Source organism: Cyprinodon variegatus, unplaced genomic scaffold, assembly GCF_000732505.1.
Source record: "Cyprinodon variegatus isolate N-32 unplaced genomic scaffold, C_variegatus-1.0 Scaffold37, whole genome shotgun sequence".
Taxonomy (NCBI): Eukaryota; Metazoa; Chordata; class Actinopteri; order Cyprinodontiformes; family Cyprinodontidae; genus Cyprinodon; species Cyprinodon variegatus.
Genome location: NW_015150490.1, coordinates 1,879,073 through 1,901,542, shown reverse-complemented (window position 1 = coordinate 1,901,542; position 22,470 = coordinate 1,879,073). Strand labels below are relative to the sequence as shown.

Genomic DNA, 22,470 nt, shown 5'->3' with positions numbered 1-22,470 from the left:
TGTTGCACAGGTGGCATCCTATCACAGTTCCACGCTAGAATTCACTGAGCTCCTGAGAGCGACCCATTCTTTCACAAATGTTTGTAAAAACAGTCTGCATGCCTAGGTGCTTGAATTTATACACCTGTGGCCATGGAAGTGATTGGAACACCTGATTCCAATAATTTGGATGGGTGAGCAAATACTTTTGGCAATATAGTGTATATCTCAACTTGTACCCTGTCAAGGATAAAGTGTGAAATATATTTTTTTCCCTCTCCTTCCCCAATGTGGCTACGATCTTTCCACAGAGATAAAGGCAACGCTTTAAGGGAACAGCCTCATGGCGGGGCCCCTGGCAGCTAAAAGAATGCACCAAACAGCATTGTCTGTGGCACACATTGCTTCAGTCAATTGTTGACCCCCAACCCCCCCCCCCCCCCCTTCATGTGAGCAATTCCTCACACGAAATATGCATGTAGCAACAGTAAAGAGCAACAATCCCTTCTCAACAGAAAGAAACCTCCAGCAGAGCCATACTCAGTGTGAGCAGGCTTCAAGAAGAAAGAAACAGACATAAAAAAAGGAGCATAGACGCGCTAATCTGTAAAAAACATTCCATGTTAGAAGGGTTAACTGTAAACTAGTTCCATAGGTTGCTGTGTCTAGGAGGTGAACGCTGGGCTGTTTTTAATGCAAAACTGAGCCAACAGCTGTGTCTATAAGAGAAACAGGACCGAGCACTAAAATTAGACCCAAGCCAATTATCTATATCTAAAGTTGTGGATTGCAGTGTTGCTCTCAAAGTAATAACAATCATAGCAGCTGTTAGGGATGCTCAAGTTTGATATTTGACTCTAGATAGAGGTATAGCAGATTAAGAAGGTTATTAATTTTGAAGGAAAATCAAATCTCTGCACTTTATAAGCCAGAACAAAATGTTAACATATTGAGGTTTCTTTCAGGAAGGGAACAGCGTGCCTGTATGTATGTTAGCATTTTCTCTTAACTCAATTATTTAAAACAAAATAGTGAGTACATCTCTTTTTAGGTCTGGATTCCAAAGCTTGATACACACAACAAATATTCTGCAGTTTACTTAGCCTGGGTGTTGAAAAAAAAAAAACAGAGTCCATCATCACATGACAGTACAACCTACAGTTTTAACAAGAAATACCATCCAGTGCAAAATACTTCTCATTAGTGGTGAGCTGCTTATAAAGCCAACAACTAATGACACAAACATGTCAGTCAACTAGGATAATAAAAAATGTAATGGATAGGCAGCCAACTGGACAATAAGAAATAGTGCTCAATACAGTTAATGAGCAGCACATTCCATTTTCTTTGGGAGCTACAGACTGCTAGATTGAATTCTTCCCCAAATGGACCTTTCCTCGACTGACCAGAATAACCGCTTTCCTTTTTGTTGCACATCTAAGGGCAAGTTTAATTATTTCAATTAAATCTTCAAAGATAATGAGTGCCCATTTGATTAAACATAAAAGCTTGGGTTCATTGCAGGAAACTGTAAAAGAAGATATTAAATATTTATTGGTTTTAATGACATGTTTTGATTGTAAAATGTGTTTACCTGTCACATCTTGGCCCTGTGTACCCGGGCTGACAGCGGTCACAGAGCAGCTCTCCTCCTTCACCAAGGTGGCATGTGGGGCTAAAGCTGTTGAGGTTTCCACGGTGGCGTAATTGTTGTTGAAGTTGTTGTTGAAGTCGATAGCGTTGTCCCGGTGTGGGAAGAGGCAGGTAGAAGAAGACGAGGAAGAGAAGACACAGGCGAATTAAGACCATGGTTTGTCACCTCACTGGCACGCCTCAGCCCTGCTTTCACTTTCTAGTTATTCTCACTCTGCTTTCTCACATTTATTTCTTAATGCCAAACACGCATATCTACATCTAAAAGCAGTGATTAAATAGATGAAAGCCTCCTCTAACTACAAACTGTTGCCTACATGGACTAAGAGATAGGAAACCAAAGTAATGTGATAGTCATTTGCCCCCTGTTCAGTCGCCCTCCCACTTCCATAAACTATAGATAGTTCAGCTGGCTCGGGTTCCAGGCTCCAGACTGGCTCACTAGATGACAGACTGGCTCATGATGATCTGCTCACCCAGGCCCAGATAAGCTGCTTTGGCAAATGGTCTTGCATAAAATATAAAAGCCGATTCTTTAAATAAAATCTGATTATTTATATAGATGACTAGTTCTCTGCAAAAAGATATTCTTACGTATATCAGCTAGACAAGCCTAGCTGTAATTGTGGCTTTTTTGTGTTTTTAAAGGTGATTATTTTTTTCAACAAATGCTATAACTCTACACTTAATATAACTGTTTGTCAAAGAGAAGATTTACTATTTAACTTAATTCTGCCAACAACTGTTTACAGTATTTGTAGGGTTTTCCAAATTTCATGGTATAAAACACATTTTATATTGCCGTCATATAATAGACCAACCCAATGAAGTTCCGTATAATTGAAAAAAAAAACGTTCTTGTGTCAAAACAAGTAAAGAAAGGGGGTTTCTTCACTTGGGGAAATCACAACTGCAGAGCTTTTTAGGTATTTGCTAGCTTCGCACATCTAGATACTTAAGGCTGATTTATACTTCAACACCAGGACCTCTGTGTAGGTGCAGCAGTGAACAAAAAGACGTCACCGCCCCCTCAGTAGACACTCCGCTGCACCTCTCCCAAATTGTAACTGACTGCAGACAGTGCCGCAGACAGGAGGCCGGCTTGATTTTATTTATGACCGAAATTGTGGAAAATAACTCGTGAAGTTTGAACAGCTAAAAGAGCGAGGTTAAGGAACAATTTAAATTATTCCTAAATATTTATAATATTTAATATTATAAATATAATATAATATTTAAATATTTTAATGTAAGTTCTGCAAAATAGAAGAATAAAACACCATTGATGTGAAAACTCAGGTGTATTTTAAACGAACCAAACTAAAGTACTAAGCTGGTTTGTATTGACAGTCTAGTTAAGCACCCTGCTCTTACAGCAACACCAATATGTTTTGGTTTATTAGATTCTCATGGAAGCTGTTGTTACTAAACAGCAAACGCTGAAGAGGCTATATGGATATTTTTACAGAGCTGACACTTCAAGCCATTATTACTATTACCATGCAGGGAGGCAGAGGGGGAAGGGGGAGTTGTGCCTTTCTTTAGCTCGTAGCCTGGTTGAAATGACACGTCATGACTGTGTGAAAATTCTCAGCTGCTGCTAACAATGTGCCTGTGTGTGGGCATGTGTGTCTCAATATCACTAAGATCTGAATGGAACACGTTTACTGCATTATTTTACTGCCTGAATTTATTCTATAAGTAATTTCTTGGTTGTTTTTCCAATATCCATCTTTACATCCATAATCTTTTTAACTCTGTCGATAATAATATGAATAATAATAATAATAGTTGGGGGGGGAAAAAGGGGGAGCGGCCGCAGTGGGTGAGGAAGAGTTTGTTTTTTTGTTGTTTTTTTTTGTTTTTTTTTGTCAAAGACCAAGGGCCATGTATGCTGAAACATGAATAGAGCTAACAGAAATGAACAAGAACATTTTCTGCAGGAATGTCTAACAAAAACGTAATATCAAGCTCCCAAAGGTTTGCTTTTTTATAAAAGACAAACCATAAAACAAACCCAAGGATTATCTCTAATGCTCATGAATAGCTGTGTGCTTGAAGTTTCAATATCTATTGAAAAGGTTTAGATTCAGTCTGAATTCCTTACTTTTGATCAAAGTAAACTGACTCTCACAAAAGATGCCTGAAGTTAGAGACCTTGTTTCATGTACAGCTTCATTTTTCACCCTTTATGAAATAAATAAGAAAATAGATGATGGACAGACAGACAGACAGACAGACAGACCTGCATGTTTCCAGCTTTTTGATGTGGGCAGTACAATGGAATTTGCTTTCAGAAAAAATGGTACTGTACATGTTATTTTTTTCCAATAACTTTTCAGTTTGTTTTTCATTTATTTTTCAAACACATTTTGATGGTTAGATGATGATGACATTTAGTCCCACAGTGATAATGCTTTTGGTCATAGATTTTGTTCCAATCTACCTGTGGTGGTGATATTTTTAATATAATGTCACAACAATTATATCTAAGCCAAAATGAGGAAGTCTTTATATTGGATTGGAGATTATAAATATAGCTAGATGGCACTAACAGGCTGTAACATTTGCCACAGTATTAACCCTGGGTTCTCCAGAACTTACTTGTTGCTAGGAAGAGTAAGTGGGCAAGCACATGGCTGACAGTCCTGAGGTGTCCCATGGGTGGCATTGCCATAGTAACCAGGTAGACAAGTATCGCACTGATGGCCAGTGGTGTGGTGGATGCAGTCCTAGAGAAGAGAAACATTACACTTTAAAGAGATACATTTGGACAAATTTTGTCCAAAAAACTTTGTTCTGATGCCGAGACAAGGGTTTATCATCTTTGCATTTTCAAGAGTGTAAACCTTTATGTTAAGTTTTTTAACATTTAGAAATTATTTAAATATTCAAAAAAAATCCATTTTGCCTTACTGCATAGTTTGCAGACAACATAGTGTACTTAATATAGAGGAGTAAATACTGACTGCCAAGATGCAGATCATGTTGTAATACAAGCTAATGCAAAACAATGAAGAAAAAACAAATTTATCAGCAACAAACTGTAACAGGAGGTAGATTTCCCTTACTAATGAGAGCTTAAAAAAAGAAAACGGTTAAGAAAAAGCAAAAAGAATAAAAGGATGTTTTACAATAATGACGGATACTTAGATGTCTGTTAAATAGTTATGCATTTCATAATAATATTGCAAAAGGACATATACTTCTTCTTTTCTCTATTTTACTTTTCTTTCCAAATTATTCCCTTTGCCTTCAGACCTGTTGAGCGAATACTTTGTAAATCTACTTTTCAGAGGTATTTCAAGCTCCAAGGTAATTTTTTTTCAAACTATGCATTGAATGTTTTTTCTCAGGTTATGTCACACTCAACAGAAAGAATCTTTGAACAGAAATATTTAGGTGCCGCCACAACTTAAATGTTGGAAAAGCTTGGACTGACTGGGTCATACTAAGTACGAACATCTTTTAATCTAAATGTATTTTTGTAGCACTCTGTGTTTATAGTTTTTGTCCTGCTGAAATGTGAACCTCCAGCCACTTTAAAGTCTTTAAAGTACTTAACCAGCTCTAATGAATGTCCTGCTCTATTAAAGAACATTCTCTCTGAGGCAGGGTGCTGCCACACCTTTATTTCATTCTGGGGCAGTTTGTTCAGAGATCCGGAAGCAAATGAGGTTTTACATACAGACCAAAAAATTCAATCTTGGTCTCATCTGACCAGATCACCTCAATTTCACATATTTGTATTCTCCGCATTAGAAACTTGATTGACTGTATTCATAGTAATATTCCAACTTCAGCTATGAGTTTTAGGTCCAATAAAGGACTTTTTTCAAAAATACCAGGTCAGTCTAGGTTCCTACCCCAACTTACAGTCATGGGTTTTGTGTCATGACTGAAAGAGCAGGATCCCGGGTAGAAGTGGCAAAAAGTTGCTTCTTTGGTAGGTGGGCTGGGTGCTCCTTTAAAGACATTGTGAGGAGTTCAGCTACTGAGAGAGGCCTGCAGAAGACCTGCTCTCAGCTGACATGGTATCACCTTAAAATTAGCAAAAGACAACAGGTCTGAATAGAAAGAATTTATTTTTCTAGACAAATTTTTATTGTTTCCCCAGTTTCAAAAACAATTTCTACGCTGCTGTTTTAGTAAATCATGATATCCATAGCAATGATTTTGACCACATGCAATATTAAAGGTTAAAAAAAAGCATGCAGGAAACCAACCTGACACAAGATCTAGTTTTTACTATATTATTATTATTTGACTTGATATATCTTTTTCATTCAAAGGAATAGATACTGTTATTTGTGAATATATCACAAGTTTAAATTTGCTCATTTAAAAGCAGTGACATGCACAGTATTACTATAAGTAATTTGGACAAAACATTTGGTAATAAACAAAAGCAGAGTCCACAACTACTTCCAAAACATCACTGAAGAAATCTTCCACCTTGTTTGGACCATATTGCCTTGAGGCAGTTCCTCGACCAATAGATAAATCATTGAAAAGCATACTGTTTCAAAGAGAAAACATAAAAAAAATGTTTTACAGTAGCTTCATAGATTTTTCACTTCCTTATATTTGACCAGTTTCCTCAAATATAAAATATTTTTCATTGCAGAAATCAGCTTTGCAGCTTCAACAACTCTCAGTTTCTGTATTTGGGAAAATGATAGTATGTCAACATCCTCCAAATCATCCGTTTCTCATAACAAATGACCTTACACTGCTGAAACCCATCCTGACACATGCACACTGTGTTAACCTATATGTCTATAGCGTCAGTCAGTCATTCAGCTGTAGCTACAAATCACTGGTGTCAGTGAGGGAGTGTTTGGATGCATCTGTCTGCCTGTCTGTCACTGTGTATACAGGTGGGACATGAGCGCGTGTGATTGTAAGTGAGGGGATGTCAGACGGTGTGTGTATGTGTGTTTTGGTGTATCTAAGAGATAGCCTCCCTGACAATCTTTCTCTGAATGCACGTCTCCCTCTGACACATCCTCATCTATAATGAACCATAATACGGTAATACAAACCCACAGGTGTGCATGTGTGCGTTCTCCATGTGTACTCGCCTCTTTGGGTTTTCGTGTGTGTGTATTTAGTGCAATGTCAACTGACGGAATTAGCCTAAGGCTGTGGGAAGAACGGGGAGTGAGTGTGTGGAAATCCACATCAGAGGTATATATGTGTCTGTTATACATATATTATGTATGAATGTGTGTAAACAGCAGGAAAGTGCATCCCCCCGCAGTTCCCCTGATGACAACTAGATGGCAGATCCAAATGAGTTTCACTAGATCTTTTCTGGAGATTTGTACCTTTTGTTTCAAAGGTTGTACTGCACATCTAGAATAAAGTATTAGCTGACTATATTTAAAAGGCCTGCAACTTTATGAATGTTTTGAATGAAACAGTTACCAATTTAAACATTTTTTTCCACCTTTTCTCAAAGCAACAAATGCAAACTGCAATGAATTTTCATCGACATCAAATGCAACAGACCAATACAATTTCCAGAAGTAAAATTATACAATTATATAATTTTGGTATTAGATTTTCAGTTTCGTAAACAGAAATCTGAGAATTGTGGTACGTAGTGGGTTATATTCCTTATTAATAAATTGCCTCTGGAAGTCACCTAATTCATAAATACAGTGCAGTCCACTGGATCGCTGTTGAGTATAAATCCATTTCTCAGAGAATCAGCCAAGAGGTTCATATTCACCCTGTAGGAGAATCAGATATCCGTAACGCAGGCGGAAGAATCGGTTGCGAGGGCAGCTACCTCTTGTGCACTCAACAAATGTGGCCTTTATTGAAGTGTGGCAAGAAGCAAACAGTAGGAGGTTCTCTGGAATGTCAGCCAAAGGACATTTAGGCATAAAGCAAACATTTGGAAAGAGGAGCTCTGGTCATGTCAGACAAAAATAGATCTTTTTTTTTGGCTACACGCAAAGTCCAATTTATAGTGGAAACAAAGACAGTACCTCAGTAAAATACCATTACCCGACAGAGCAAGCTAGTAATGCATGCATCATGCATGATTCTCGGAAGAAAAAGAAATTGAAAAGAGCCAAATGGATATTAAATCCATAATAAACATAACTATATTATTAAGGAATTCTTCATGGCCCACAGACTGGACCTTCTTTGTATGGCTGGAGCATGGATCTCTGTGAGTGAGTCCTAAGATGTTGCCTCACATTTACACATTTACTCGCAATAATCTAAGGTCCAAACTAGAGGAGGTTTAGCCACAATTTAAAACCTAATTAAGAGTGTGAGCAGCTCTCCTTAGTCTAACTTTATACTGATTGTATTTGAGTTGGGTTGCTTACCTTTAGGATCTATCAGCCACCAAAGAACAACAAAGACTTTCTCAATGAGTTTTCTGACTTCTTGGGGGAAATTATGCAGAATATGAGTAAGCTTTACTGTTGGAGAGTTTAATGCATGTGTTGCCTTTGAGAAAACTACTAAAGGATTTACAAGATTTTTTGAATGTTTTTGATCACAATCAGTAAGTGAATGGCCCAACCAATGACCATGTGTCCACTTTTGGTGCATCTATTCATTAATTGGAAATCTGTTATGAACTATTTTCAGATCAAATGCCTGTTTTATTTGATTTTATTCCTCTAACCGAACTGATAAAATCCTGCTCATTACTTTTAGTCCACCACTGATGAGCTTTTGTTCCATTTTAATTCCAAGTGCAATGCTATTTTAAATTCGGTGACCTTGGATAGAATAAAAAATAAATTATAAAAAAATGAACTGAAATGGAAAAATAATAGATTACAAGTACATTTTGAAATACTGAGAGAAATCTGGTTCTGTTATCATTTTGCTGTGAAACATGCATACAATACTGAATAAAATATTACTAATAATTATGATAATCTCTAAGCAAAATATTACTTTGAGGTTATTGCTTCAAAGTCTCACAATCCCTGTTATTATTTAAACTACAAAGAATAACATTTAATACTTACAGCCTGCCCCTCTGGATGCTTCCAGAGAACCCTGTGGTAGCTTTATTTGCTTTTCCTGGGACAAGGTTGTGCACTTCACAACTAGCATTTCTCTTCCCCGCTTTTGGATTTAGCTGCAGCTGGGCTACGAAATCCTTGTCTCCATACTGTAGCAATGAGTTGGTATAACTGACTCAGTTCTACAGTGGTTTAGTTCCTTCCTAACCAATACGAGCTTCTGAGTCATGATGAACAATTACCTCTGCTTCAGCTGCCCTCCCTTGGGAGGTCCCCCAGGAGTCAATTCTTGATCCTTTGATATTTACTTTCTATTTACTTTCACTTAGAGCTATTTTTAAGAAATGCCATTTTATTAGTATTGTGATCGCTGCCAGGTTTGTTTTTCTCTAAAGAATAATGGGTTCAACCTCTATTTCATTGTCTAGATTAAATCAGGACACAGATGACTCTGAATCCTTAGGTTAAATGAAAAAAAACAAAAAAAGACTACGATTATGCAGTTTAATTATGTTAAAGTCCAAACAATATTTCTTCTCTTGATCTTTACTCTTTGGACCTATATAAAAAAATACAACATCTCAATTTTGATGCACATGTAAATGCTGTGATTAAATCCTCCTTTTCTCAGTGGAGTTGGCTGTCAAAGATTAAGCCCTGCCAGACTAGACGCCATCTTGAAATCGTTATCCATGCTTTTATCACATCCACTGTGATTCTGTTTTGATTGGTGTCAGCCAGGTCACTCTTTTACGAGTAAAGCTGGTGCAGAATGCTGCAGCACAATTTCTAACCGGTAAACACCAGTTTTAGCATCCCTGTAATAGGATGCTAATTTTAGGTTTCAGTTTTACTTTTTGCTTTGCATTAGTAAATCTTAGATGCTGTACTGTCATTCAAGCTCTGACCCTCTAATTGTCATATTTCATTTGATTCCTTTAGAAAAACCCAAGAGCTGTAGCTTTCTGTAAAATTTTCTAAATATTAAAAATTTGATTTTCTTTAAATAATCTTACCAGGCAATTCCCTGTGAACTCATGGCAATGCAAACTGTGTCCGTGACACTGGCAAGGTTCACACACACCATTATACAGTTTACCATGGACCCTCCGAAAACCAGGGAGACAGGTCTGAAACACACATTTCAAAGGTGAATTTGCACTTTCCATTGGAGTTAAGCTGTTTTTGCTATTTATTTTGTGTACACTTACCTCACAAGATAATCCTCCATATCCAGGAGGGCAGTCACACATTTCTACAGCTGATGCTATCTTTCCACTGGCAGAAGAATCTGCCACCTGCATTGAGAATGAGTTAAGCCTGTGTAGAATTAAAAGAGATGAAATAATTAAGCATGTACTTTTTGGCCCATCGGCATTCTATCAATCTATGCATATCAAACCCTGCAATAAATCCAAAGCCAGGTTACAATTAAAAGGTTTAAGACCCCAAGTTCTATTCACTAACAAAAACTAACCCACTAGCAATGAGTTTCATTCATTAAGACAAATAAATCAAGCAAACAATATTTTTTTTGGATATAAATTTGAAGAATAGTTAGTGAAATCAATATTATGTTTGCATATTAATTTCATCCTGCATGGAGAGATGATGAAATCCAATGCAGAATTAAGTTATTGCACACTGCAGAATTAATGCAATGTTTTTGTCAATACGCTTTCATCAACAATGCTCAAAACAATGTGACATTGGAGACTGATCTTTATAATTAAATACAATTTTCTAAAAATAAAAATAACAAATAATTATACATTTTACTGCCAGTTTAGAGCAACACTGAGTAATATGAGAGTTCTTTCCCCCTACAGGACCTTTTGAAAATACCACCAGCGATTTCACTCTCTAAACTAACTGTAACTGAAAGACCCATATCATATAAACTAGTATTAAGTTGCTTTTATGGTGAAAATGTTCACCTTTATATAAGTGAAATGTGAGTCTTCCTCTCAAACAAACTGTAGATAAACAGCATAAGATGATTCAGCCTCTCTATGTTTTATAAATGCAGGCTAAAAAGTAATCGCTCTTAGGTCACAACAGTAACACTGACAAATATGGCATCTCAACAGGTCAAATAGCAACATTGCCAGGCCTGTATCAGTCCTTGTTTTTGCTTGAGGTCTCCTCACAGAGTAAATGTTTTGCCCAAATTCACTCTTCTGTGAGCTCTATCCTGATCTGATTCTCATTTTTTCTTCCTTTCTGCTACTAACTGTTTTCATTGCCCTTTTTTCTGACACTATCATAAACCACTAAAATAAAAAAAGCTCTTCTCCAATAATCTGTGAATAGCACAGCGCGAGGCATGTGGCTATTGATTTAAGAAGCATTATATTAGGCTGTAGTGAAGCTGTTCATCATACTGCAAGAATGAGAACAGACTTCTACTGTGCCACCGACCCAGTGGTAGTTTTGCCACTGCTACTGGGTCGGTGGCACAGAAACTTGATAATGTGGCTTTCTGATCAGAGCCGGTAGGGACAGATGACAGACCACTGAATTGTCTCTTAAAAAACTAATACCCCTTTCCATTGTCCAAAAAACACCTTTAAACCCGGAAACAATTGGAGTTTTGTTGGCAGAAAGAACCAGCAACCAAGTTTAAAATTACCTTCAAACGGCTCGGCCCTGATCGCCATAAAGTGGGAATATCAGACTAGGATCGACCCGCTAATTTACATCATACCATTGACGTACGTCAAACATTATGCCCGTCTGATTTAAAATGCCTAAACAACTCTGCTTGCTGTCGATAAACATGCGGCGACACTAATGAGAGAGATTCAGAGGGACAAAAGAATGAGACAATAAAGAACACCTAATATACCATGGCTTCCTTCAATGCTGCTCTCCATGGTTTACGTTCCTGATTTCTGTTACACTGGTGACATCATCAACATTAACCCAGCATGATGATGGGTCAGACCCAGCTTTTTTTGGAGCCAAACGCAGATCGTTACCGGGTCGACCCTTGTTTGAAAAACTCGTGTAACCCGTTAATTTCAGTGGGAAAGAGGCTTTAGATTACCATCATAGAGACTCAGAAAAATATGTGTTAAGGTAAAATTGTTTCTTAGTGCTGCTTCAAAATGGTGAGATAGCTCTTTTTGATTAATGGTGATTTTTTTCTAAAACATCCTAGTTTGCATTTTCTTGTGGAAAAACAAAGAGTACACATGCTATCACCATGTGCTTCCCATTATTATTACTAAACATCCAACAAAGTATCCTTCAAACCTGTAGACGGCGCTCATTTCCGTGCTGTATGAGGCCCGCACCATTAAACTCGTCACATTAGCCAGCACTAGCAGGAAATCTCTCCTACTGATCGGCTGCTCAATCTCCGAGACAAGGAAGTTCTCAGGAAGGAGAACAATGTGTTTGGTACTTGTCGAGGATGGATATACTGGTTGGCCAAACCTTTTGTCTATAAGCTTGATCCCACCTCCCTGTTAAAGAAAAGACACAACAGTTACATATATATATTTTTTTCTCTTTTTCTGGTTCAGCTCAATGAAAGTGAAAACTGATCCTTTTTCTATATGTTTGTTCTATAATGAGTCTGTCTATTAGAACTAGTCCAAACTCCCCTGTTTGAATGATGTGCCATTAGGTAATGAGGTGCAGTAGCCATATTGACATTTAAATGAACTAAATGCACAGTGAACTGAGCCAAGATCTTGTATCTGACCATCCTTGGTTGCCCAGGGATCAATGACATGTAATAACTCACTGACAACCTCCAATAGGGGAGGAGGGCGCAATTACAAAAATAAAGCAACTAATTAAAAAAAGCAGTATTAGCTTACGAGAACAGAAAAGTTGCTGTAGGACTATAAGACGCAAAGTTAAGAAATTATGGAAAAGCATTTTATTAAAAAAAAACTTGAATGCATAAATATGCAGAATATAATTAGAAATGTATTTGATTGTATATTATTTATTTGTTTTTGATGTACTCTGTTCTCAAAATGTTGTAATATTTAGCAAAATGTAATATGTTGTAAATATGTATGAACTTCCTGTGGTTTGGCTGCTACCTTGGCCAGGTCTCTCTTGAAAAAGAGATTCTGAATCTCAATGGGACTTCATGGTTAAATAAAGGTTAAAGAAAAAAAGAAAAAGACATCAATGTTTGATTATTTGATACATACAGTAGCCCTAATATCAATTCACTAATTAAAAGCAAATCTGATTTCCAACGCTGCATTTAGAAAGTTAGCTAAAGAAGAAACTTAAGTGCAAATGTAAAAATGTTTGGGATTTATTTTGTAATTGGATGCGTATACATTAAAACTGAAAAAAGGTTATTGGAGCTTATTATTATTATTATTATTAAATATAGAGGCAAGTGACAATGAATTTAACTTAAAATATATAGAAAAAATAATTATAAAATTAACTTTTGTATCAAGCGATAAATACAAAAATAAACAATCAAAGTCTGTTTTTTTCAGAGCAGGGAGTAGCATTGGGAATAATACTAACACCACAGGTGGTTGTGCAAATAAGAGGAAACTCAAATGATGCGCCATCAGTTACAAAAATTGTCACCAGTGCTGTAGCTTAGCTCTGCATTTTTTATATTTTTTTTCCTAACTAAATCAATATTTATCCCAGTTTCGTAAAATCTTGTATCTTAACTTATCCGTAAAGATTCAGTCTGGAGAAGATTTACGTAAATTTGGAATATTGATAGCTCATTTAAAATCAAGGTCATAATTTGTATCAGATGCAGAGAAAACAGTGGGGTTAAAAAAAAAGAAAGACAAACATGAGATGAAGGCTAAAAGCGAGATGGTGAAGAGGGGGGAAAGTTGGCTGACAGTGTGTAGGTGGCTCATTATTGTCATCATATGAAGAGGCTTTTTGTTGACAACAAGACCGATACTTGTCCTCTTCTCCGCCTCCTTCCATTCCATCCAAACTGACATGCCTTTAAACAACACAAGCTCACCGATTTGTAGCTCCTTTTCTTTTAGTTTTCATTTTGGCATTTCACAACATATTTCATCCTTTGATATTTTATCTTATTTTTAATCACTTGTTTCAGTTTGCAACACTTTGCTTATAACTTCAGTTCTTTTTTTGCATTTTGTACAAACTTGTGCATCACAAAGGCTTCCTGTTTTCTGGTCAATTATATCTCCTTTTAAATTCTGGTAAAAAAAACTGTTTTATACACACTACTAGGTAAGTATAAATTCAGATTCTGAACTTTCAGCTTTAATATAAAACCTTTTCTTTTTCCTTTGGCAAAACATAGTGGTGCGTATCCTCACAATCACCACAGACCTCTTCAATCAAAAGCCACGATGGAGGGCTAATGGTTTAGGTTATTTTGATGGATGACATTTAGATACCATTTGTCCACCAATGAACCATGGATTCCTTTATGACATCTTATTTAAGAGTTTTAAATGTAGTGGCACTTCTTTGACCACAACAAACCTTGAGATTCAATAAATTATGCCTGAAAGATTAAAGTCTTGTAAGGTTGAAATCATCCAGTCAAAATCCAAGCCACATTTTGAGCTGATCATCTGAACCTCATAGTGACCGTTGTACCTTTTACACTTATTTTGGTATTCAGGATTATATCTGTATCATAGTGACATGGCTGAATACTCAATTTTTTATTTAATGTTTTATTGCTTTTACCTAATTTGAAAACCTTATGACCCAATCTGTTATCATCATATTCTACTATATAATCCCAAGGAACTGCTACCAGGTTTGCTTATTTGTCTTGTTTATGCTTTTAATGCCCCTTTGTTTTGGTAGATGCCACAGTTTGGAACATACTGACAAAGTTGTTTAATGAGGACGATATTAACAGTAAACTAATAGTGTCGCTGCTTTGCTCGTTGCTGCCGTGCATCATACTGCAACCTGCTCATTATAAAAGAGGAGGTGGAAAAGGCTCCATCTGCATTTTTTATTGCTCAGTTCAGCAATTCTCCATATGATGTGGCTGTTGTGTCTATGTGCGTGTCTGTTTTTACCACCTTTTCTTGTTGCATTATTTAACGTTCACGACAAATAAACATGCATAACCATTTATTGTGCAAAAACAAAGCCAGGTAATCACCAGGCCTTGGTGACACTTGTCAGTGCCTTTTCTTTTTTTCTTAAGTTTGGGTGTAGGAGGTAGTTATGCATGATCACAGTACACCCGACTGTGGACGTTGTGTTTTTACCCTTGTAGGTACAATTTCTAATGGTCATTGAAGCCTTTATGGGTTTAAAAAATAGAAATAAATACTTGGATTAACTTTTTGCTGTTTTTCTTTTTTTTTTTTTATAATGTCCATCTTACGGTAAGGGAGTTATGGATGCCGTTACCCCAGGAACCACTTAACATTTCCTTCCCCTTTTTTTTCCTAACGCAATGTTTGGCATTTTTTAACTTAAAGACACAAACTTCTATTAAATTAATCCTTTTTTCATAGGCTTTAACTGTAACCTCTAATCACTTATATCAGAATCACTACAGATAAAACAATAGACTTCGATTTTGCTTCTGATTTGAATAGCTAAAGATAAATACATGCAATGATTTTTAAAATTACATTTTTGCATTTAGGTTTTAAAAACAGGAAAATAACATAGTTTGTTTTTGTCATCACATTTTGAGACAGAAAAACTATAGAATGAACCACATAAAAATTGGAAAACATTCCAGTTCACTGTTAACCTGCTCTTTACTTGGTGTTAGTGTGTGTTAATGCTTCACTTTTACTTGTTTTAATACTTACCTCTATGATAAGGTCAGGCTCTGAGGTGACTCTGATATTCTCTTGCTCTTGTTCATGTGTTGTATAAGACACAGTGAATACAACATCTCCTCCATAGGCTGAAATCTAAAGACAGAAGAAATAAAACAAAACACAAATAGGTTAGAGTTATTGTAATTTTATTCATAGAGGTTGGGTTGTGCTTTTTTCGTTTGGTTGTGTTTCATTCTTTTTCCTTCTTATTTTCATCCCATAGACAAGGGGTAACCAATTAAAAATCAGCGGGGTCCAAATAAAGAAAATCAAAAACCAGTAAAGGTCCGGAGACATTTTTAATTGTAATCTGTTCCTTTAAAAGGAATTTAACAGTGAAATAAAATGAGAATTTTATGCATTCATTTTTTACATTGAATAAAAATAAATAAATAAAACAAAATTTTTTTTATATTTTAAAATCTATATACCAATCTTTCAGTTTGGTATATAGACAATTTGCTGATTCACATGTTTTATAAAACACCTGAACTGAACGTTTTTTTTGTTTTTGTTTTTTTTTTTCTGTCTTAATGAGAGCAGTGGGCTTCAGGCTGCCCTGCAAGGCTTTAAACCTGGGTTTGAGTGGAGACAAAGCCATTATCAAGCACATATCAAGGTGCTCATTCATGAGCCTGGATCAATATTTATTTTTGATTATGTTCATGGTGGAGAATCCTGCTTTACAGCAGCAGGTTGAGCCAAACATCCTCTAAATGTGCAGGCTCCGCTCCGGTCCAGGTAGGTCTATTGCAACCGTACAAAACAGGAAAAAGAACGGCGAGAAGATCTGGTTTGTCAAATTTACAATATAGTAACAACAGATCAGTAACTACAAATTACAGCATAATTCTTATATACATTTCAAAATTCAATTCAAAATTTTAAAAGATGGTACTTCAACAGACCAGGAAGCAGATTTCTCATCGACATCAGAAACTGAACATATGTTGAATTTTTTAATATGTCATATTAAATTAAGCGTTAATTTCTGCAGGTTTTGCTCCTGAATTTAATAATATAGTGCATGCTCTCCTCAAGCTCCAAGGATAAGTCGGAGAGCAGCAATAAGGGAGGAACAGCGGAGGCAGAAGGCTTTGCTTTGCGCAGGAGGTCTGGAGCGCAACGGGGGTGAGCGGTGACTGAGGATGTGGGATTTTGGAGACACAGGAGGAGCGGCGTAAATGACGTTCAGACACTGTCGTCAGACAACATGTGGTTATTTATAAATGTTTTAAATCAGGTTGGGTCCGGATTAGCCAGCGGGTGGGTGCGGATGTGGACTGCGGTCCACTAATCCATGACCTCTGCCATAGACGATACACCTAGCCTTAAATTGTGTTTAGCTTTGGACAGAGTCTACTGAATAAACCTTTACCTCTATTAGCTTATTGCTTTTTTTCCTCCAGTACTCTTGGCCCAGTGATATTATTATGAAGCTAAGGCGGAAATTCAACTGAAGAAACTCTGATTACTTTCATTCAATCTGAGGCTGATCCGCCTCCGATGCAGCCAATCCACTTCAAGCTACATCTCCTCGATGCCCAATTATCTTCCAGCACTCTCCTTAAAAGCCACTCCAAATCATCTCTCGACCTGCTCTTCAACAAGCGCAAGATCCGTCGCTATGTCGGACTTTGATTCAGACAACCCACCTCCATTCCCTTCTCCACCATAGCAAGCTCATCCGACTCCTCCTCGATGGTACTTCAACCTCACCTCCAGTGCGTAGTCCCTCCAGACTTTCACGGAGTTCCCTGTCACTTTAAACGGTCCGGCAGAAGACCGCCATGTTGAGAATGGTTCTGCCAGAGATTTCTTCCCAAAGGGGATTTTTTTCTCTCCACAGTCGCTTCATGCTTGCTCTTCATGGACAGTTTATGCAACTTCGTTCATTCAGTGTCATCTAACTCAAGCATCACCTTGTATACCAGCCTCTATGGATTAACCAAACTTCATCTATCTAAACTCCACCACCAGTTTCAGGCCCGGGGGAAATATCCATACTCTCATACATCAGTTTATCTGCATTAAAGTATAAATCATCGTTTATGTTTCCTGCCGAGGCCTGAGCGCCAAAGTTCAAACTATTGTATCAATAAACTCTTCTAATTGCATCTTCTCTCTCTGTGAGTTTTTCAGATTGAATTTCCTTTATATCCAGCAGAGCCCTTTTTGTTGGGCTGAGCTACCAATTATGCCATTGCTGTCATTAACTTCATTTAAATACTGTTGATCTTTTTCCAATAAAAAATACTTCCAGTTTAGTGGTTCTATGCTTATTAGTTCTGTTTTCCATTTTTCTGGCAACCAAGCTTTATTTGCCTTAAACAGTTTATTTTCTTTCAAAAAGAATGTTTACCTAGATCAGTCCTTTTTTTTAATCATGCTTAAAGACTTAGTAACGCTTTTCACTGGCTTTTTCCAGCAATTTACCATTTACTCACTTTGTTAACTTTTCCCATGAAAAGTAATTCCAGCTACATTTCCTAAGTATTTTACTTTATTTCTTTCTTAAACAAATCCACAGGAATCCTGCTAAAATTATTAATGTGTTTTTTTTTTTTTTTTTTTTTTATTTTTTTTTTTGATGACTTAGTTCCACTTTGCTTTACTGTGCTTCCTAATGAACAGAATCACAGGAAGTGTGCCATCCGTTTTTCTTTTCCACAAAGTGGAGAAAGTCATTCATGGGGTCATTGTTGTCATTAGCTTTCTGCAATCGTTGTTTCAGAGAGCTATAAGTTTCTTTTCTTTGTTTTTTTTTTTCTTTCCTTATCCCTAATGTCCTCTGAACCCCAGCTGGTCACAGCAGAGAGCCATCAGAGTCAGGAATGAAACAGAAAGGTTACTTCTCATCAAAAGTGGGTGGTTCCTCTCCATCTTTCCCCACAGGCTTGCTCAGGATGAGGGAGTGCTACAAAGTCATCGACTCTGACCGGTCAGCGGAAGATTTCCAAAACAGTCAGTCATTTGAATTTGAATCTGTTGCGTTATAGTTTAAGTTAAAATGTTCCCATTTGATTGGAGCAGAGCATATGATTTGACAACACTAAGTTGGATTGTCTTGTAAAGAGCCTTAGGGTGTCATTTTCACACATAACTTTTTAGACCAGATATATTCTACTGACTTATTCTATTGACTTAAAATCCTATGAAACAATGTTAATGATAAAAAGTAGTGATATTAGCTTAGTTTTTTTCAGTTTTACAAAAAATAAATGTATGCCATTTCCCTCATAAGAAATCAACTTTTAAAAAAATAAATAAATGTGATTATGCTCAATATTAAACCAACATATTTTTGTCATCATGCCGATATACACCAACCAGACCAACACTAAAGTTGACATCATTGTAAGTTTCTAAAACAAAAAAAAATACAATGCCATAAACTTGGAAAGATACGACATTCAGCACAGTCTTTGTTGTCCAACAGAGTTTCTTTGCACCCTTTCTGTTGACACCACAAAATGAGCTTGAGCTGAGGAAACGCTGCATCGGCATGATCCTGAAATTTATTATTCTGCTCCATCCTGAGCAGTAATGGGTGGGGGAGTGAGATAATAATGCCACTATAAAACAGAGAGAAGGGGACACTGGAAAGGAGGAGAGAAAGATAAAGAAATGGTCCTTGAGAGAGTAAGTGCAAAAGTAAAACGTAGGCATTATGCCTCCATAAACCTCTGATATTCTGCATCATTACGCACCTTTTTAAACTAGATGGAAGGAATCACTCATTTGGCTGCTGACCTGAGCACGCACACACACAAACATGCAAGTGCACACACACAAGAGAGGCCCTGCAGGGGTGCCACAGTGGAGGTTTTTATTCAATAACACTCATTCCTGATCTACTTCAATTTACAGATTTCGACTCCAGAGGACAGTAAGCAGCCCCTACCTATCCAACTTTTTGTTCTGCTTGACCTCTTTTTGCCATTTTCCAAACTCAAGTATGAGAAAAGATTTGATATTGTAACAAGCAACAGAATGGTTACCTAGTATGCATGTGAATTCCTAGTACACAAGTATGCCTGCACACTTCCATATTTTATTATTTTATAACTTTTATCTATTTTACTGGGTTAGGTAGGGAAGTGGCGGCTTAGTGGTTAGGGCATAGGACTTTGAATCCTGAGGTTGTGAGTTTGATCCCCCACTCCCACTGCTCCCCAAGGGGATGGGTTAAATGCAGAGAATTAATTTCTTTGCTCTGTACTTGTGACAGTGGAATAACAATTAAGTTGAATTCTATTCTAACCAACACAAAGTTGTGTGTAAATGTCTTCTGAAAAAAAAATATTTTCAAAACCTTTTTACCTGCTCAAAAGAGTGTAGAAAAAGTTTGCCTGCATAAGTGATTGGTGTACATATATATATATATATATATATATATATATATATATGTACACCCTGGACAGGTCGCCAGTACATAAATATATATATTTTTTTCCCCATTTTGTCATCACAAAATGAAGTTTTTAACCAGAATTATGGAGCAACTGTTTCAGGAGACATCTCTAAAATTTCAAGTAATCCATTTAAGTGAAATTCACTTACAAATGTTTGTTTCCTTGACCTAAGCTGTTTCTTTGAACAAATGTTCTCCAGATGGTTCCCAAGCCACTAATGGGTCTTAACTTTCTTTGACCCTTTTTGATATTTCTCAGTAAATAGAAAAATAAAGAAATTCCATGATTTCAGCCTTTGAAATATATTCTGCAGTGAAAGCCTTTTCATAGCAATATGAAAGCCAAACTCAAAACTTAGACTGGAAGAAAAAATACATAAAATGGAAGAAACACAACAAACCAATGAAAAAAACAACAAAGCAGGAGAGAATAACTATCTGTGGAGAGAGGGGAATTATGGGCAGTGAAAAACGAACACTCAGCTGTAAGAGATGTGAATCCTTGTGAGCTGGATAATACTGTTATTGGCTCTAGTGGTGGTCAGAAGAAGAAAAAATATTAATACTCACTTTTCAAACTTAAATAAACAACCTGACTCACTTTTCATTAGAGTGACCCTTTTGTTATTGGCTATGAGTAACAGCTAATTCTGATACAACATGTGGGAGGATGGATGATGGAAAGTAATCCAAGCAGAAAGATTTCCAATGAAAATAAAAAAAAGAAATAAATACAAATAATTTTAACACGTTAAGTTATAGACAGTCTGTGGAGGGAAAATAATTATTTCCAAAACAATCTTAACAGACAAAAAAAAAGAGGCTTTGCTTAGAAGGTGCAAGAAGAGTGAAATTATATTAAATTTACTGCCTATGCCAAGGAGTGGGTTTGACATGGAAAGTGAGAGGAGGAGTAAAAAATGACTCACTATCCACCTCACTATTCCTCCAGGGTTCCCAGCAGAGCCTTAATGCAATATAACTTTTCCATAATTTTACATAACCAAGTCAAAAGTTTAATGACCTACAAAGTTTTACTCTATCCTGATTTTAGAGTTGCTATTCGGAAAAGGTCAGATTCATGTTGCAGTTTGATGCTCCAGGGAGAATAAACAAGTAAGGAGAACCTGATTTTATAAGCTGGTTTCAAAACTGATTTTAATTTCAAGGCAACAAAAGCTATCACTAAGCCAAATCTTGGAATCAGCTGTAGGGTAAAACGTTTAATTTTATTAAGAGGAAACATTAAATCATCAATTAGACTTTTGTCTCTAACATAATCCCCATTAAAGAAAAGTAGATGTTAAGTTGGTCAACTTTTCTTAGACTTACACAACTTTTATTGTTATTTCGTGTACACAGAGTGTATACAAAACAGTCGTTTAGTACAGCTTTTTAGACAGTAGAACATTTCCATTCCATAAAGGACAGCAGTGTGGAAGAAAAAAAACATGGTGGAAAAAATGCATTGATATAGAAGTTCAGAGCATTAATATATACAGTGTAAATATGCAGTATTTTTGGTTTGGTGTTATCAGTGGGATGCAGAGTCTGTGACATGATTTAGAGATTTTTTTCAACAGTTAATCTATGTGATGGCAGTGGGAAAGAAGCTGTTGTAGAATCTGCTGGACCTGCATTGAATGCTGGGAAAACTCTTCCCAGAGGACAGCAGGGATAACAGTCCATGGTAGCGGGGTGAGGGGTCACTGATAATATTACAGGTTTGGGACTCGCAGCGCTGGGATGAAATGTCTTTTATCAAAGGAAGAGGAGCCCTGATGAGCCTCTCTGCTGTTCTCACTACTCTTCTCACTTTCTTCCAGTCTGAGGCGCTGCAGCCTCCACATCACACAGTGAGACGGCTGATCAGAATGCTCACTGTGATGCTTCTATAGAAAGTCGTGAGGAAGGATGGAGGAAGGTGGGCTCTCTTAATCCCCAGCAGGGAGTACATGCACTTTTGTGCCCTTTCGACCAGTGAGGTGGTGTTTACATTCCAGGTGAGGGTGTCTGTGATGTGCACCCCCAGGTATTTGGTGCTGTTGACCACCTCTTCAGCTGAGCTGTCGATGACCAGTGGAACGTGGTTAGGCCGGTTCTTCCTGAAGTTGACAATGATCTCCTTCGTCTTCTCAACGTTCAGGATCAGGCTGTTATCTTTGCACCAGTCCACCAGCTGCTCCACCTCCTCTCCGTAGTCCTGGTTGTTGTCGTCTCTGATGAGGCCCACCACTGTGGTGTCGTCTGCAAACTTCACAATGTGATTGGTGGTGAACCTGGGGACACAGTCGTGTGTCATCAGAGTAAACAGCAGGGGGCTCAGGACGCCCTGAGGGGAGCGTGTACTTAGGGTGATGAAATCATAGATATAAGAACCAAACACTCTGGATGAGCTAAAGGCCGCTATCGAAGCATCCTGGGCCTCCATAACACCTCAGCAGTGCCACAGGCTGATTGCCACGCCAGGCTCCATGCCACGCCGCATTGAAGCAGTCAATTCTGCAAAAGGATTCCCCACCAAGTACTGAGTGCATAACTGTACATGATTATTTGAAGGTTGACTTTTTTGTATTAATGTAACCGGGTGGTCTAGTGGGTGTAAATTCCCACCCGTTTTGGGTCCTTG

The 22,470-nt window shown here is 37.2% G+C and overlaps 1 protein-coding gene across 9 annotated transcripts in view; it reads right to left on the bottom strand.

Annotated features, from left to right (window-relative positions):
• Positions 1 to 22,470, bottom strand: part of lama2 (laminin subunit alpha 2) — a 224,090-nt gene that overhangs the window by 102,483 nt on the left and 99,137 nt on the right. For all 9 annotated transcript variants that reach the window (XM_015369189.1, XM_015369209.1, XM_015369194.1 and 6 more), the window contains exons 15-20: positions 15,416 to 15,520; positions 11,895 to 12,106; positions 9,848 to 9,956; positions 9,653 to 9,766; positions 4,237 to 4,364; positions 1,574 to 1,660 (exon numbers count right to left, since the gene is read on the bottom strand). In XM_015369189.1, coding sequence (XP_015224675.1) covers positions 1,574 to 1,660; positions 4,237 to 4,364; positions 9,653 to 9,766; positions 9,848 to 9,956; positions 11,895 to 12,106; positions 15,416 to 15,520 — 755 coding nt within the window. The remainder of the gene's footprint in view (positions 1 to 1,573; positions 1,661 to 4,236; positions 4,365 to 9,652; positions 9,767 to 9,847; positions 9,957 to 11,894; positions 12,107 to 15,415; positions 15,521 to 22,470) is intronic.